This window comes from Brassica napus, chromosome C7 (genome assembly GCF_020379485.1).
Source record: "Brassica napus cultivar Da-Ae chromosome C7, Da-Ae, whole genome shotgun sequence".
Lineage (NCBI taxonomy): Eukaryota > Viridiplantae > Streptophyta > Magnoliopsida > Brassicales > Brassicaceae > Brassica > Brassica napus.
Genome location: NC_063450.1, coordinates 52,604,801 through 52,621,457, shown reverse-complemented (window position 1 = coordinate 52,621,457; position 16,657 = coordinate 52,604,801). Strand labels below are relative to the sequence as shown.

Sequence of the window (16,657 nt, the reverse complement as noted above, 5' to 3'; positions counted from 1 at the left end):
TAAACTTGAAAGAGAGATCAAAGGAGAAATAAAAGATGAAAGAACTAAGTATTTACAAGGGTGGAATGCACTTACTTGAAGTTGGCTGTCATGATAGAAGGGAAATGAGGAGGGAGGACTTGTTGTATTCTTGGAATTTTTGACATGATCTTTGGGAATTTTTTAGAATTCCCCCAAACTTGTCCCTAAGCTTATTCAAACACACTAAAGCAAGAAAAACATATATAAAAATATATACAAAGGATACCATGGGACTTCCTCCCAAGTGAGCTTGTTTTAAGTCTTTAGCTTGACTTTCCTTCCAATTGGTTAGTGAAGAGGAGGATCTTTCCCACCTTCAAGGGTGATGGTGAGGACTTGAGAGAGGAGCTCTTGTAGTTTGATTGGATCATCTTGGAGCTGAGGAGTTATGATGGCCCTTGCACTTGAGAATGGTTTAGACTCTCCCTTGCACTTGATCTTGTACTCAATCACTCCATCTTTGATCTTGACTGGATAAAGAGTGAGAATGTGCGAAGATTTCTCAATAGGAGTGGGATGAGGTTCTTTGATCATCTTCTTCTTGTCATGAGTAGCCTTTGTGGCTCTACCCACCTCCTCCAAGTGCTGATCACATATCTCATGAGATGAATCTCCATCAAGAATTTGTTTTTCACTAGCCATCACTTCATCTTTGATCTTCTCATGTGGAAGTTCTCCACAAGTGATGGTTCCACAATACTCGACATTCATCAAAGGAGACTTGATTGGGTAAGAGACAGCTTTGTTGACATTTAGAAGTGTAACCTTCTTGTTGGCAAAGTCAATGCAAGCTCCTACTGTTGTGAGAAATGGTGTTCCAAGGATCAATGGGACTCTCTTCTCAGTTGCCATCTTCAAAACAGTGAGGTCAATAGGAATGGTGCAAGCTCCAATCTTCAATGGAAAGTCCTTGATGAGACCGATTGGGGTTGTAGAAGAGGAATCCCCAAACATTAGTAAAGATGTGTTTGGCTCCATGTTTTCAATCCCAAGACTCTTCACCATCTCTATTGAGATCACATTCACACTTGCACCAGAATCTACAAGAGCATCATCAAGTGTGAACTTACCAAGGGAGCAAGACAAGGTGAACTTCCCTTGGGTTTCTAGTTTGGGAAGGGACTTTGGTGTGACTGGTGGATCAAGCTGCATAGTAGAGATGTCTAAGAGCTCTCCTACTTCTTCTTTATGAGCTAGAATGTCCTTGATGAGCATCATTTGGACATGAGCTTCATGCCTATTTGATATATGTGGAAGTTTGACTCCTAAATCTCCCATGTCTTTTCTGAACTTAGAGATCACCTTCTTTTGAGCTTTAGTGAGGAACCGTTGTGGAAATGGGAGCTTGTCATAAGGTGATTGTTCAACCGCATTAGCTTCTTCTAGGTGGACCTCCTTCAGTTGCGTGACAGCTTTCCCAATAACCGGTTTCTCAGCCTTGTGTCTAACCGGTTGCAAAACATTTTCCTCAACCTTCTTTATTGTTTGTATCGCAACCCTTTCCAAAATCTTGTGTTCAACCTTCTCCACAATATGTGCTTCAACCGTGGCAAGAACTTCTGTTCCATACAAGAGTCTTTCAAGCTCATCTAATTCTCTCTTATGATCACTTAACTCACTCTTAGAAGAAGTAGAGAGGATAGCATTGCAATACTCTTTAGGGTGTTGCTCTGATTTTCCTTGTAGAGATCCCATTGGAAGCTTGGAGGTTGAAGTCATAGAGGTAAACTGATTCTCCAAAGCCTTGAAGTTAGAAGCAAGGTTTGAGAATTTGTTGTTGAGATCATTGTAGCCTCCATCAACTTTGGTATGAAGGTTCTTTAGCTCATACCCAATGTGTTTCTCACTTCTAGTTTGAGACTCCAATATTTGTTTCAACATTTGTTCAGTGCTACTTTCTTGTGCGGCAGATGTAGAGGATCCGGCTTGTCCTTGTGTAGACTGATTTCCTTTAGGGGCGAAACCTTGAGAGTAGTTTTGTTTAGCTTGGTAACCACCTTGTTGGTTGTTGTTGTAGAAGGGCTTTTGTTGATAGTTGTTGTACTGAAAGTTAGGTTCCTTTTTGTACCATGTTCCATTAGCATTTACAAAGCACAATTCTTCTTGACCTTCTAGACCATCAACTTCATTAAGAACAGCAACCTCTTCTTTCTTTTGGTCACCAACATAGTTCACTTTCTCTTGTTTGTCTCTATTCATAAGAAGTAGATCCATCTTGTCTTGTAAAGCCTTCAACTCTCTCTTTGTGTTGGAGTCATCACCCCCACTGCATCTGTTGCTCCTATCATGCTCGTCACTGTAGACTGAATCACTCTGAACCATGTTCTCTACAAGCTCCTCAGCCTCTGTTTCACTTCTTCCTAAGAAGAATCCATTGCTGGCGGTATCAAGTCGGCTTCTATACTTTTGTAGGACACCTCTATAGAAAGTACTAAGTAGGCTCTCTTTGGTGAAGCCATGGTGTGGACATCTGTTTAAGTAGCTTCTGAACCTCTCATATGCTTCTCCAAAGCTTTCCATATTCTTTTGCTGGAACCCAGAGATTTCATTCCTAAGCTTGGCAGTCCTTGAAGTAGAGAAGAATTTGGTGAGGAAAGCTTTCTTGCATTCATCCCAAGTGGTGATAGAGTCACTTGAGATGTTCTTCTCCCATGTGTGAGCTTTGTCTCCCAAGGAAAATGGAAACAGTCTCAGCTTGAAAGCATCTTCCGAAACACCATTGGTTTTGGACAAACCACAGTATTTGTCAAATCTGTCCAAATGATCAAGTGGATCTTCCAAAGCAAGACCATGAAATTTGTTGTTCTCTATCATGTTGATCAAACCAGATTTGATCTCAAAGTTGTTGTTCTCTACAGCTGGTGCTGTAATGCCCATCCTGTTCCCATGGATATTAGGTTGATCATAGGTGCCAATGGCTCTAGTTTGTCGCTGTGGGTGTTGTGGCCGAAGGTTTGCAGCTCCTTGGCCAATGGCCTCTCCTTCTTGAGGCTGATTATGATGTTGTTCCATCACAAACCCCAATCTGTCTAGGTGAGCCTGTTGCTCTTCTTCTCTTCTTCTCCTTGTAATCTCCCTCTCAAGTGCTTTAATGTCTTCAACTGGTGGAACTAGGTTTGTTGGGCCTTTGCTCCTCAAGTTCATGCACCTGAGATACGAAAGGGCTAGGATAGAGTATCAGTAACTAGATATAATAAAAGTAAGACTTAGTCTCAAGCAAGGACCAAATCTCAATGTCAAAACAACTTAGAATTGGCAACGGCGCCAAATTTGAAATGGACTTTTTTCGGGTCCAATGTTTCAAATCAAAGTAGTATTTAAGATGTCAATCCATTTCTAAGCATTTTGAATCAAAGAGAATACAAGTTCATACTTAATCTAAGTGCAATCAAGCGATAAGATGTTTTTGGACTAAAATACTACTAAAATGTAAGTAAGAACAAAGCTTTGATTTGTTTTATGAGATGGGAGAATCCATGGGCTAAGGGAGTTGACCTTGGGTGATCAAGTTTCAATCTAAAGGTGGTATCTTTCAATCAATCTATCAACCTTAGGCTTAGACACAATCCTAAACAAACTCTATCTCTAGATGAATGTTCATTCACTAAGATAACTCAAGCATCAAATCTCTTTGGTTGAATATCATCAAAGCAATCATTAAAATCAAGTCTATTAGCCATCTTAACACCTTTAACAACAAATCTCTTTGGTAAAGAGTGTTAAAAGCTTAGGAGAGTTGGTTCAGACATTTCATCAAACACCTTTCGGGTATGAAATGTCTAGAGCTCAATTTTAGAGAGGCCAACTCTAAAATAGCATTAAGATCACTCAAGAAGCAAGGAATAAGAAGGATCTACAATAAAACACCCTAAATCTACACTTAATCACCCTAATCTTCCTTAACCCATGAATCTAAAGGTAACTACTCACTACTCTTCATGATAAATCCAAGAATCAAAGATGATTTGGTGTTAATCATGATTAGTAATCAAGATAGTCAAGCAAATTCAATAGAACAAGAAAAAAAAAGAAACTAAAGATTCAAGCTTTCTCTCTCAAGAGTTCTTGTGTTCTTCATACAAAACTAGATAGATCCCCCATTATTGTCTGAAAAGTAGTCATATATTACTAAAACTCGAGCTGGGGTTGACCCATAAAAACAGATATTTTTCTCCGTAGTGACCATAAAAGGTCGCTACAGGAGGTCACTACGCCTGTAGCGACCTGAAATGCCCGCTACGGGTGGCCGCTAGGACACTTAGACGATTTTTTCGCATTCTTGAACTCATAGCGACCTCATTATGCCGCTATGGAAGACCGCTACAGAAAGCGCTTCAACTATAGCGGTCTCTCTAACCCGCTACATACTCCCGCTACGGTACTTAGGCGCCTCAGCTCTATCTTCTGTAGCGACCATCGTTTGCCGCTACGCCTGGCCGCTAGGAATGTCATACTGATATGTGTGTAGTATTTTGATCATAAATCCCTCAATACAGCTCCAAACGACTTGAAACCACCTCCATTGTAAAGCTAACTCAAATTCCAGTGTCTCCACAAATATTGAGCTTCAGAAGAGATCTTTAAGGCCTTCATCCGTGTTCATCTTTCACTCTTTGGACTCAAAATCCCTCCAATGGTCCTCTAACTCATCCATGTTGCTCTCCAACACCTGATATGTACAAATGCAATGATATGCAACCTAAATGTGCCTAGATGATACTCTAAATTACCAAACCATGCAAGAATAAGAAGTTAAAAACATGTAAATTCACAAGATATCACCTATTAAAATAAAATTATTTATTTATATGATTTTATTATCATTGTATCTTATTATAGGAAAAAAAATTAAACATCGATCACAAAAGTTTATGTGAGACTTTTAACAGTTTTAGTAATTTATACTCGTTTTGAAAAATTCAAAATACATCATATACAAAACAAAATCGAAATTTTTAATATATGATCTCTTCATTATTTAAATTCATTAATTACTATATATATCATAATCACATTAGGTAATTCCATATGTTTTATTTAAGGAAATAATATATAATAAATAATCATCTTCCTTTAGTTAATATCATATGATATCATACTGTTGGTATTAAATGTTTCTAATGAGATATAAAAATCGAATTGGACCAACATGTTTTTCAATTTCAATGTGAAGCTGACACGTAAGATTAGTTAACTACCTAATTGATTGACACATAAGCAATGTGTCTTTTTTAATTATTACAAAATTGAGATTACATATTTTCAAATTTCATTCGGGATTCTTTAGTTCCAACAATCATTAACATTCGGTCTCTTCAATTCTTGAACTAAACTCTTCCGCATTTACTGAGTGTTGACCGTCACTATATAATAATGAATGTCAAATTGTAAACTACGACTGGATATTTTATTTTTTAAATTTGACTTGAAAAAATTGGCTATATGTATATCCAAGAGCTCCACTACGATTTTTATACAAATATATGTATATCTACAATTAAATATAAAGTTTTAAATGTATAAATTTATAGAATTATTATTTTAATACATAAATTTATTAATAAAATTACTTATAATTATTAAATTAAGAAAGAAATATAAAATCCTTATAAAAAGTACAACTTATCTGTAAAAAAATGTTTTATAAAAAAAAAGATATTATTTTTTTAAAATTTATGGAACATATAGTTGTAATTTTTTTTTTGTATTTTGTATTATGTAAAAAGTATTTTTCAAAAAGAAACATGTATTGTTGTTTTCTAGATTTACTTTGTACTCTCTCCGTTTCTGAATAATTGTCGCTTTGACACTTTTCACACAGATTAACAAAGTAGCAGAAATATATGTAAGTTGTTATTAATTACATCGTTCTGACCAATTTTATTTGAGATAAATAAAATTATGTACAAAACCAATGCAGTTTGCAATTAATTTTCAGCTGAAATTAAGTATAATTTGCATTGAAATTGTAAAATAACACTTTTTATGTAACAAGAAAAAAAAGCTAGAATGACAATTATTATGAAACAGAAGGAGTATTGAACAAAAAAGAAAAATAAACTAGTAATTAAAATAATATTAGAGTTAAACTAGTAATTAATTTATAAATAATGGTGAAACTACTTTTTTTTCTAAACAAAATAGATAAAATATCTATGAATATCTGTAAAAAAATATTTGCAAATTTCTAGATATATAAAAAAAAAACTGGATATACATATATTTTTTCGAAACACAAATCGAAAATCAAATTACAAAATTTGAGAATTAGGGTGATTTTTCGTGCAATGCCACCCACCCCTACGGTAAACATATAATATCTGATGAGTATCGACTTTTACGGTGGACAAAATGACTAAATCAAGAAAACCAAAAGAAGAAACATGATCTGATCACACGCTATTTAGATCGCGAGAGTCGTCGTAACCATCCAGAATCTAACAACCACCTTCCAATATATCAAGAACTAAGATACCATATACTTTGAGTAATCCTGACCATAGCCTCTAGATGAAACGTAACGACAGTGTGACTTGTGAGTGGAACAAGACTGACAAATCCAGATTACTGAGATAATTACATCCTCTTCATACGATGATGGTCCATGACACTTACTTATAAAGCTAACAATTTTATCATAAAACTTATACACGAACAATCCAAGAGAGATTTACATGAGTAATTAATTAATAAGAGTTCTTTTTTTTTTGTTTTAAGAAGGAAGAACCTTGTTGACAATGTCTTGACTAAGAGCAGAGATCTGAGAATCAAGAGCCTTAATGGTTTCTTTGGTTTAGATAATAAAACCGAGAATCGACTTATATCTGAAAAAAAAAATCAGATTCAGTCTGGTTTCGGTCAATTTTGTTCCGGTTCAGTTCACATTTTTTCGGTCAATTCGGCATGTTACAACACACTTTATTATATATGCAAAAAGGATTAACAACGCAATACGGTTATACAACAAACATACGCAGTACACAGCTTCAACTTCTTCACCAAGAGACCAACCCTTTTGTAATAGAAAGCGACCAGTCCATTGATCAAAGACAATAAAAATGGCAGTTCTCATTGTGTAACTCTATTCTCAGGTCAAAGCAACTGTTATGATTAATACCTATACGACGTTCAGTGTTTCTGTTGATGCCTCCTATTTCTCGTTCATATCTTCCTTGGTGGTCTTTGGAGAGCACGAAGCATTGCAGAGTTCACCTGTTTTCTCAATTTGGCATTCTCAACAAAGATCTCTCCTAATGTCTTCCTCAGCTCGTCCTCCATGATTCTTGTCTCGGTATGGATGCTGAGAGATTTATCAATGCCCTGAGCAGTTTCATCAAACCCGGCAAGCAGCTGAGCCTGAAAAATGGCCACCGTTACAGTGTTACAAGCAAGGTTTGTTTTAGCAATGCTTCACTAGTACAGCGAATAACTAACTACCCTACGCTAACAAATAGCTTTATCCCGATGCATGTATCAAGCAGCAGTGAAAAGCAACTCCTAGTAGAGGAAACCATGGATGTGATTGGGTTGGGAAACTGTGATTTAAAAAGGAGATAAAGCAGAGATGCAGTATTACCTCCTCAATTTGATCATCAGATATTGACAGCAAACGCAGAGCATCTGATACTGTAGTTGAGTCCTCTACCAGGCTACCATTTCCGTCTGTTGATAAATTCAAGTTGTACTCTTTAAGGCGGTCGTGGAGAATTCTGCAGTCACTAAGCAACTTTTTTCTAGCCGATGCTGAGTTCTCAAGTAGCTTTCTCTCATGTTCCAGCAGTTTCTGAAAAGTGCAACGTTCTTCCAGGCTCAGTTATCTCTCTTGTTTTCATACATACATAGTAAAAATCTACAAACCCATGGTGCTGTCATAGCCAGAAATTACCTCAGCTTCTGTTTTATCTGTCAAAGATTGAGTCAGCTTCTTTTCTAGCTCCACATGAGAACGCCTCAGAGATTTAACCTCTTTGACAAGAACTTTAATATCTGCTTTAGATTTTGCCTCTAATTCATTATATCGCCTGGAGAGATCCCCCAGTTGTTGTTTTCTGGCATCCAATTCTTTCCACAAAACATCTCTCTCGGAAATAGTTGGCTCTTCAGTGGGTTCTTCATGTGAGCTCCCATCCTGTTGTAATGATTTGAATCAGCCTGCTACGCGAACCAGCTTGGTTGCTAAAATAATTTTAATAGATATGAGACTATTTTAAATCATACCTCTCTCGATTTTAACTTCATTTCCATCTCGTAAGATTTTTGTCTAAGTTCTTCCATATCCCACTGCATCTGAGTACATCTTTCTCTCTCGGTCAAAATAGCTTGCTCCAAATTCTCTTTGCTTCTTTGCTTAGTAGTTTCAAGTTCCCCTTCTAAATCATTAACCTGACCAGAAAAACAAGATTACAACACTACCATTCGTTCTATAGAAAAAAAATGATAAGATACGGATACCAAAAAGAAAAGGAGCTTTCTTATTGTACCTTTTTGTTCAGGTAATCTTTCACGGCTATCTCTTGATTTAGTCTTGCTATAAGATCTTCCATATCTGTTTTTGCATTGACAAGTCTCTCATTCGTGGCTAACAGAGTCTTGTTCAATTTCTTACGCAGGTCCACTGGAAGAACTATTTGTGCACTACCCTGTCTCTCTGGGGTGCAAACAAGACCAGTTCCATGCGATACACCAGCACCTCGGTTCAGATCCAGGTGGCTTTCACTGCTTGAACTTAGGAGACCAGATGTTGAGGTCTCACCGGTGTGTAGAGAAAACCCGGCAGCACTTTCAACAGAAAGATTTCTATTATGCATAACTGAGTGAGCTGATGATTCTAATTCAGAGAGAAGTCGTGAGCCATTGTTACCAAGAAACACATCTTTAGAAGCGTTTCCATTATACACATCCTTCCCTTGGATATTATCGACATATCTTGAGCGGACTTTACGTTTGGAAAAGTCTTCAAGTTGCTCTAGAATAGTTTGGCTCATTGAAAGTCCCTCGTCAATGTTGGACATGCTAAAGTTAACGAGCTTCTCTATTGGATTTGTTACTTCTTCATCCAGAGTTAGATCTTCGGTACCAATTTCAGAAATATCATCCTGTCCTACACTTGGAGATCCAAGCTCAGATGTTTCATAAACAGTATCACTGCCATAGTCAGATGTGAGAGAAGAACTGCCGCCAGTCTGAAACAAGCTCAAACTTGGATGAACCATGGGTGACGAACTTGTGCTATCATTATTCGCATCAGAAGCATTCTGATCTACATCTTGGCATGCTGAAATGCAACATCACGGTAGAATTTAATAACAGTTAATAAAGTTTACCAAAGCACGGCTTAAGAGCATAATGTAATAGCTCATACCAGACCTAGCAGCAGCTTCTAGTTCAAGAAAGGATGCAACTACGACACTTCTTGCCAATTCTATATCGGATAATAGCTTCGTTATCCATTCCTCAAGAGAACACCTTCTCTGCAACAAGGTCACAGTTATCACTTGTGAAACAGATTTTTTGCATGAATAATTGTATGCTGGGTACATGGCTTTCCGTATATCTATACATCTGCCCTATTCGTGCTTACTCTTCGTTGGGCGAAGTTTAGAGAAAGGGGTTACACAAGTGACCTAATTCAGTTAGCGCCAAGAAAAATGCATACCTCTTCTAACACTGCTCTGCTTTTCATACGTAACAGCCCTTTGGGTGGAGCTGATGGAAAACTTTTTCTGGGAAATGCTTTTTTAAGCTGAGAGGAAAACATGAATGTGCATATCGTTGAGAAGTGAAGAAAAAAATGGAGAGTTGTATAAGGCAAATAAAATTCTTACATCAGTTAATAGCTTAAGAAAATCATTAAATCTTCTCAACACTCCTCGCATTGTGGTAACACCTTCCGGAGACTGCACACTTATCTGAACCCTGTAAAACTGTTCCTCTAAAATGTCAGGAATAATCTAATACATGCACAACAACAAAACTCTTCAACTACCAAAAAAAAAAAGAAGGCACACTCCAGTAGATAATTCAGGTAGAAGAGGAAGGAAACAATATATCATTATTCATGTTAAGAGTTTATTGATCCACAAACGTTCACGCTATATGGTTCAGCAAAAAAAAAAATGCTATAAACAAACACTAAAGATTATGAGCTTGCAAGAGATAAACCCAGGAGATTTGACTTACCACAACGGGATCTGAATGTTTAGACTTTGGAAGGACAGCCCAGGAGGGTATTGTAACACAATAACTCCATCCGGTTCGAGGGTCATGAGGCCAAACAGTATCTCCACCATTCTGCACAATAATAATCTCACTGCCTTAAAGTCTCCAACTTTACATATATCAAAAATGCAATTGATAGCCAAACAGAACCAACTATCCAAGGAGCATAACCAAAGTTTTAGCTACTCCTGATGTTCAACGAAACATAATTCACCAATTGCTTCAGCTAATTGTTAGGAGTTTCCCAATTACTTAGGGCTTTGATGGTAGCTTCTAGCTTGGGACTCACTCAAACCCCCCAAAAACGAATTCAAGCACGAAGCTCCCACAATAAAGTTCGAATACGCGGGAAACGTAAGAGCTAACCAATTTGCGCGGCGGAGGACTCCAATCCATCCCCAATGGAAGCGGCGACGTCCCGTCATGCCTGTGCTTCGGCGGACTCCGTCTCTGCATCATCTCCACCAAACTCTCTACCTACTCTCTATCTCCCTCTCCAGATTTCCGATCGTGAATCGAATATTCCGATCAAATTCCAATCGGAGAGAAGCGATCGAGCACTGATTCGCCCGATCCAGCTCGAAACGGAGATCTGAGCTTACGATCGAAGAGTAGGGTTTATGATGATCGTCAGATCGAGGTGGAATTGAGAGAGAGAGAAGAAACGGGGGAGATGGCGTCTCTCAGGGTCTTCTCTTCTTCCTCTGGTTGAAGAAATCCATGGACCACGGCGATTAACGGCGGTGTCGTCTACTTTAACGGAAAATCCAAGAGGATGACACGTCATTTGACGGAGGCGCGAAGCCTACCGTTACCGTGTATATACGTTGTATCCCCCACCTTCGGTTTGGCTCGTGAACCACGTTTTTTATTTTATTTTCGGTTTGGTTGGGTCAGCTCATTGGATTTTGTTTTGAGTTTGTAAATAAATTGGTAAACGATATTTTTTTCTGTTGTACATAACATCATGCATGTTTTCTTTCATATTTTTAAATTCTTACTCTTCAAACATATATATCTACAAAATTTAATAATTTGTTACTTTTTCTAAATGAACGAATATTTTATTTTGATTAATTTTATAAATTTACATTTACATTTACATGTTGAGAGGGAGACCTTCAAATATCAATGACAGGTTAAAAGCTAAGCTCTTCCCTTTGTCTCTGATTGATCATGCAATTCGTGTGCCTCTCTCGGTGGCATGCACGTATATCAATATAAAAACGTTAGGTTTCCACACTTTGGTAAAAATATTTTGTCACCTGAAAGAGTAAATTTTATATCTAGATATAAGTCAAATTAAGCTCGGTTCACAATTTCTCCACTAGTGTTTATATAAATGCAGTGGATAGTTGAAGACATATGCGTTGGATGATATATACCTCCATCGGATCTTGGATGATTGGTGTCCAAGCAACATATATAAACGACAATCGACTTTGTTGCAGCGGCACAAGATAAGGTGTGAATACTTCTCTCCCACAATAAAAAAAAAACTGTTCTCATGGTTAACTGAATAATGCTTAGGCTTTACGAGGTTAAGAAACAAATTATTTTGTCTTAGTACCTGAATGATAACCGATGTAAATCTGTTCATTTTGCAGAAAAAGTGTGTTCCATGGCATGAACAATGCGTAGCTAGATCACTTGTCCTCTCCTCACATCCATGGCGCTTTGATACTCTTTGAGGCAATTTTTAGACCTGATACAAAAATTATAATTCGTTTTGGTAGGATGAAAGTATGATTAGGCCATTCATTACATGATTAGGGCATATCTCTTGAGCTTTAGGGTAAGAAAACAAAATAGGGAATGGTTAGCTCCGAATTGAGTATTACTTTTTCGTTACTCATCATTCTTCCGTCTATTATATAATTTCCTTAGCACAAATCTCATGCAAAAACTATAATAATATTAATCTGAAGGATATGGGCAGTCAGTGTAGTGTTAAGACACATAGTATGAAATGTTTTAAAAATAATAAAGAGATAAAACACCTTGCAAGTAAACACCTTGAAATCTTAGATACATTGACCAACCAAATACAAGCAATTAATAAGTAAAATACATTGCCAAAAGTGTATAGATATATACTAACTATACTGTTGTTTATTTGGTAATTGTGTTTCCATATTCTTATGAAATCTAGGACTATATCTTTACTAATTAAGGCTGCAAGAGACTTAAAGCATAAGCAACGACTATATAAATCTGATTGACTCTTTTCTCATTCAAAACACACAAAATCACAACAACAATGACGTTTGCTCTTAGGTATTTTGTTGTCTTTCTTCTTCTGTCTATGGTCACTCAAGGTAATGTATAATCGAATCTCTATAGACTTTTTTCATGTATGATGTATCCCATAAGTTTCATGCCTTTTATCTTAATCCAGGACTGTGCGGCTGCTCTTTCGCTAACATCCAGATCGGAGGGGCGAGGACGGGGAGAGTAATCTCCGGAGAACCGGAGTGGAAAATATCGGTGATCAACACGTGCTCCCAACCTCAGTTGCACGTGACTCTCTCTTGCGGAGGTTTTGCTCCCGTGAAGCCTGTTGAACCGTGGCTACTGCTCCCAAGAGGAAACACATGTCTTCTGATTAACGGAAACGCTATAGCAGCTGGCGGCACCGCTCAGTTTACTTATGCCGGCGAGCCTTACTTCTTCAAACCCGTAAGCTCCAGGGTCGGCTAAAGTTTCAACCATTAATTTATGTAACAAGAAACATGATTTATGTAACAAGAAACATGTCTATGATCCTATGAACAAGGCTATTAGGTTTCATGTGTCTCAAGCAATATGAGTTATCTCTTTTTTTTTTGCCAATAAAATTGATGTGAGCATCTTTCTGTAAAAATTTGAGAAATTGAGAGGGCTAAATATACCTATTGGGCCTAGATAAACTTACTTATTGGGCCTATATCAATTATTCTGTATGTGTTTTTTCTTAAATCGATTTTTCATATTCACATATTATAAAAGGAAAAAATTACTCATTTTGTTTCTGAAAATCTTGTTATACAACTTTTAGTATTAATGTTAATTACAAAAATGTCATTTTAAAATTTAAATGCAACTTTTAGTTTAATGTTAATTACAAATACATTGATTTTATAAATAATTTTATTTATCTAAAATACTACATTATACTTATTGGGGCCAATATCAAAATATTCTGTGAGTTTTTTTTTTCCTTATAGATATTTATTTCGTATATATATATTGAAAAGAAAAAGAAAAACTAATAATTCTCTATCTTTCCAGTTTCCAGCAAACACACACAACGAAGACTTTCGCTTTGGTCGGAATACAATACCGTTTGCTTATTACAGCAAACAAACAAATGTGTATTTTTTTACTATTATTTATTTTATTCTTGGATTAGGGTTCACTCCACCTATGGAAAGAGTCGTGTCGTGTTCCCTTTGAAGTGTCAACATAAAAGCTTCTCCTTCTTATTCTCTGTTTCATTCCTCTGCTTCATCATCAAACTTCAATCTTACACGTTTATTAATTGTTTTCTATATCGGGAAAGTAGTTTGAAAATGGGAAAACCGGCGACGAAGAAGAAAACTCCGGTGACGGCAAAGGATGCTTCCGGCGGCGGAAAAACCAACCATCGTTCGACTTCGAGAGCCTTCGACGAAGACATGGAGATATTCATCAGCAGAGCACTCGAGCTCAAAGAAGAAGGGAACAAGCTCTTCCAAAAACGCGACAACGAAGGAGCGATGTTAAGCTTCGACAAGGCCGTTAAGCTGTTGCCTAAGGAACACATCGATGTAGCGTATCTTAGAACGAGCATGGCTTCTTGCTACATGCGAATGGGTTTAGGTGAGTATCCAAACGCTATAAACGAATGTAATTTGGCTCTCGAGGCTTCTCCTAGGTACAGTAAGGCTCTAGTGCGACGGTCTAGGTGTTACGAGGCTTTGAACAAGCTAGATTACGCGTTTAGGGATGCTAGGATTGTGCTGAACATGGAGCCGGAGAACGCGTCTGCGAATGAAGTGTTTGAGAGGGTGAAGAAGGCGTTGGTGGAGAAAGGTGTTGATGTTGATGAGATGGAGAAGAGCTTTGTTAATGTGCAGCCTCTTGGCCCAGCGAGTTTAAAGAAGGTTGTTAAGGAGAGCAAGAAGAAGAAGAAGAGTGGTGTTGAGAGTCCAAAGATTGTCAAGAGAGACGAAGGAGAGAGCAAGGAGAAGAGCGATAAAAAGTCTGAGATTGATGCAAAGATTGGTGGTAATAAAGAAGAAAAGAAACCTAAACTCAAGAAACAGAAGAAGAGAAATGGTAACAAGGCAGGAGGAGAAGAGAGGAAGATGGAAGATGATAAGGTTGTTGTCATGGACAAAGAGGTCATTGCCTCTGAGTTTTTCGAACAGTCAACAGTTACTAGAACGGTTAAGTTGGTACATGGAGATGATATCAGGTGGGCACAGTTACCGCTAGATTCCAGCGTTAGACTCGTAAGAGATGTGATCAAAGATCGTTTCCCTTCTCTCAGAGGTTTCTTGATCAAGTACAAGGATCCAGAAGGTGATTTAGTCACCATCACTGCAACGAATGAACTGAATCTAGCTGCTTCTAACAATGACAAACTCGGTTCCTTAAGAATATATATAGCTGAAGTTCACCCTGATCAAGAACCAACCTATGATGGCATGAAGGTTGAATCTGACAAAGCATCCACCTCCTTTGAGAACTGGATCTTCCAGTTTGCGCAGATGTTCAAGAACCATGTAGGGTTTGATTCCGATTCTTACTTGGACCTCCACGACCTAGGGATGAAGCTCTACACAGAAGCGATGGAGGAAGCAGTAACTGGCGAAGACGCTCAAAAGCTTTTCGAAATAGCAGCTGATAAGTTCCGAGAAATGGGTGCGCTAGCTATGTTCAACTGGGGTAACGTCCATATGTCAAAGGCGAGGAAGCAAGTCTACTTTCCAGAAGACGCTTCAACAGAAGCTGTAATAGAAGCTGCGTTTGTGTGGACACTGAACGAGTACAACAAAGCTGCGGAGAAGTATGAGGAAGCTCTCAAGATTAAACCTGACTTCTACGAAGCTCTCATTGCGCTTGGTCAAGAACAGTTCGAACACGCAAAGCTTTTGTGGTATCATGCTCTCAAAAGGAAGGTGGATATAGAGAGTGAGGTGTCTAAGGAGGTTCTTATGCTGTACAACAAAGCTGAGGATAGCATGGAGAAGGGTATGCAGATATGGGAAGAGATGGAAGAGGGTCGTCTAAACGGAATCTCAAAGTATGATAAAGAGAAGTCACTGCTGCATAAGATGGAGTTGTTTAGTGAAGAACAGACGGCTAATATGAGTTCTCAGATTAATCTCTTGTGGGGCTCCTTGCTGTATGAACGCTCTATAGTGGAGTATAAGCTTGGGTTGCTAACTTGGGAGGAATGTTTGGAGGTTGCGGTTGAGAAGTTTGAACTAGCTGGAGCTTCTTCAACTGATGTAGCTGTGATGGTGAAGAGTCATTGTTCAAGCGAGAGTGCACTTGAAGGTATGGGGTTCAAGATTGATGAGATAGTACAGGCGTGGAATGAGATGTATGATGCCAAGCGATGGCAGACCGGTGTCCCTTCTTTCCGGTTAGAACCGATGTTCCGGAGACGAGCTCCAAAACTGCATGATATCTTGGAGAATGTGTTTTCTGGATCTGGTTGATGAAACATTCTTCTCAGTATGTATCAGTAGGTAAGTAAGTAAGTAGTAACTCATATCTGCTTCACATAATCCTGATGGAAAGCTAATCTTTTGATTTGTTCAACAATGTATTGCAGGTCACTTTGTTTGTTTGGGAGTGGTGTTCATTTTTATCTCCTCCCTTTTGGTTTGGTTTAGTCTCATATTTCAAAAGAACACTATAATTTTTTCTATGGATATTGATCTCCACGGGATATATACTCTTGGCCTCTGCGATAATCATGTGGTAGGCTGAGACTGATTAGGATTCAGTCTAGAGAAGAAGGTTTTTAGATGGTGATACTTCTCTTCTCTTCTGATTTGATACAACATATTGGTTAATATGTTCTTTGTTTGTTTTGTTTGTTTTTTGTAACATAGCTCTGTAATCATTTTTTTATTAGTTGTTGATTTTGGATTAGTGTGTTAAATGTGTTTGTTGTTGTGTGAATGTTTGTTGTACCCTGACTTCAGATTGTTTTATTTTAAAAAAAAAATTGAATAAAAAGGTATTTCTCAGATTAAAATCAATGGTCAAGTCCAATAACGGGGATTAGCAAGAGGTCACAACTATACAAAACTGTAAAGTTGCCTAAAGCTGCTACCTCTTGCTTTCATTTATACAAAAACTTAATTTCTGGTCATTTATATGTCAGGACCGGTACTGGCTGCTTGCACTTATACAAAACTATTTTTTTGTTTGAGATAAA

At 37.7% G+C, this 16,657-nt stretch overlaps 2 protein-coding genes, 1 non-coding gene and 1 pseudogene across 3 annotated transcripts; 3 read left to right on the top strand and 1 right to left on the bottom strand.

The window, feature by feature from the left end:
- The first annotated feature begins 2,473 nt into the window (after positions 1-2,473).
- LOC125590810 lies at positions 2,474-2,580 on the top strand. The gene has a single exon (XR_007326812.1). It is a non-coding gene; the product is annotated as a small nucleolar RNA R71 (small nucleolar RNA).
- A 4,345-nt stretch (positions 2,581-6,925) lies between these two features.
- Positions 6,926-11,003, bottom strand: LOC106411424 (annotated as a pseudogene).
- A 736-nt stretch (positions 11,004-11,739) lies between these two features.
- BNAC07G43670D lies at positions 11,740-13,102 on the top strand. Its single transcript, XM_013818823.3, has 2 exons — positions 11,740-12,557; positions 12,638-13,102. The coding sequence occupies exons 1-2, from the start codon at positions 12,500-12,502 to the stop codon at positions 12,937-12,939; spliced, it is 360 nt and encodes a 119-aa protein (XP_013674277.1). The 5' UTR covers positions 11,740-12,499; the 3' UTR covers positions 12,940-13,102.
- A 397-nt stretch (positions 13,103-13,499) lies between these two features.
- On the top strand, positions 13,500-16,455 carry LOC106453634 (protein PHOX4). Its single transcript, XM_013895863.3, has 2 exons — positions 13,500-15,959; positions 16,046-16,455. Exon 1 carries the CDS (start codon positions 13,791-13,793, stop codon positions 15,927-15,929), a length of 2,139 nt encoding a protein of 712 aa, XP_013751317.1. The 5' UTR covers positions 13,500-13,790; the 3' UTR covers positions 15,930-15,959; positions 16,046-16,455.
- Positions 16,456-16,657: the final 202 nt, after the last annotated feature.

Excerpts from the sequence above, each read along its gene's own strand:
- BNAC07G43670D (XM_013818823.3), top strand. The coding sequence starts at position 12,500 with ATGACGTTTGCTCTTAGGTATTTTGTTGTCTTTCTTCTTCTGTCTATG. Across the intron at positions 12,558-12,637 it reads TCTGTCTATGGTCACTCAAG|GACTGTGCGGCTGCTCTTTC; the intron begins GTAATGTATAAT and ends ATCTTAATCCAG.
- LOC106453634 (XM_013895863.3), top strand. The coding sequence starts at position 13,791 with ATGGGAAAACCGGCGACGAAGAAGAAAACTCCGGTGACGGCAAAGGAT.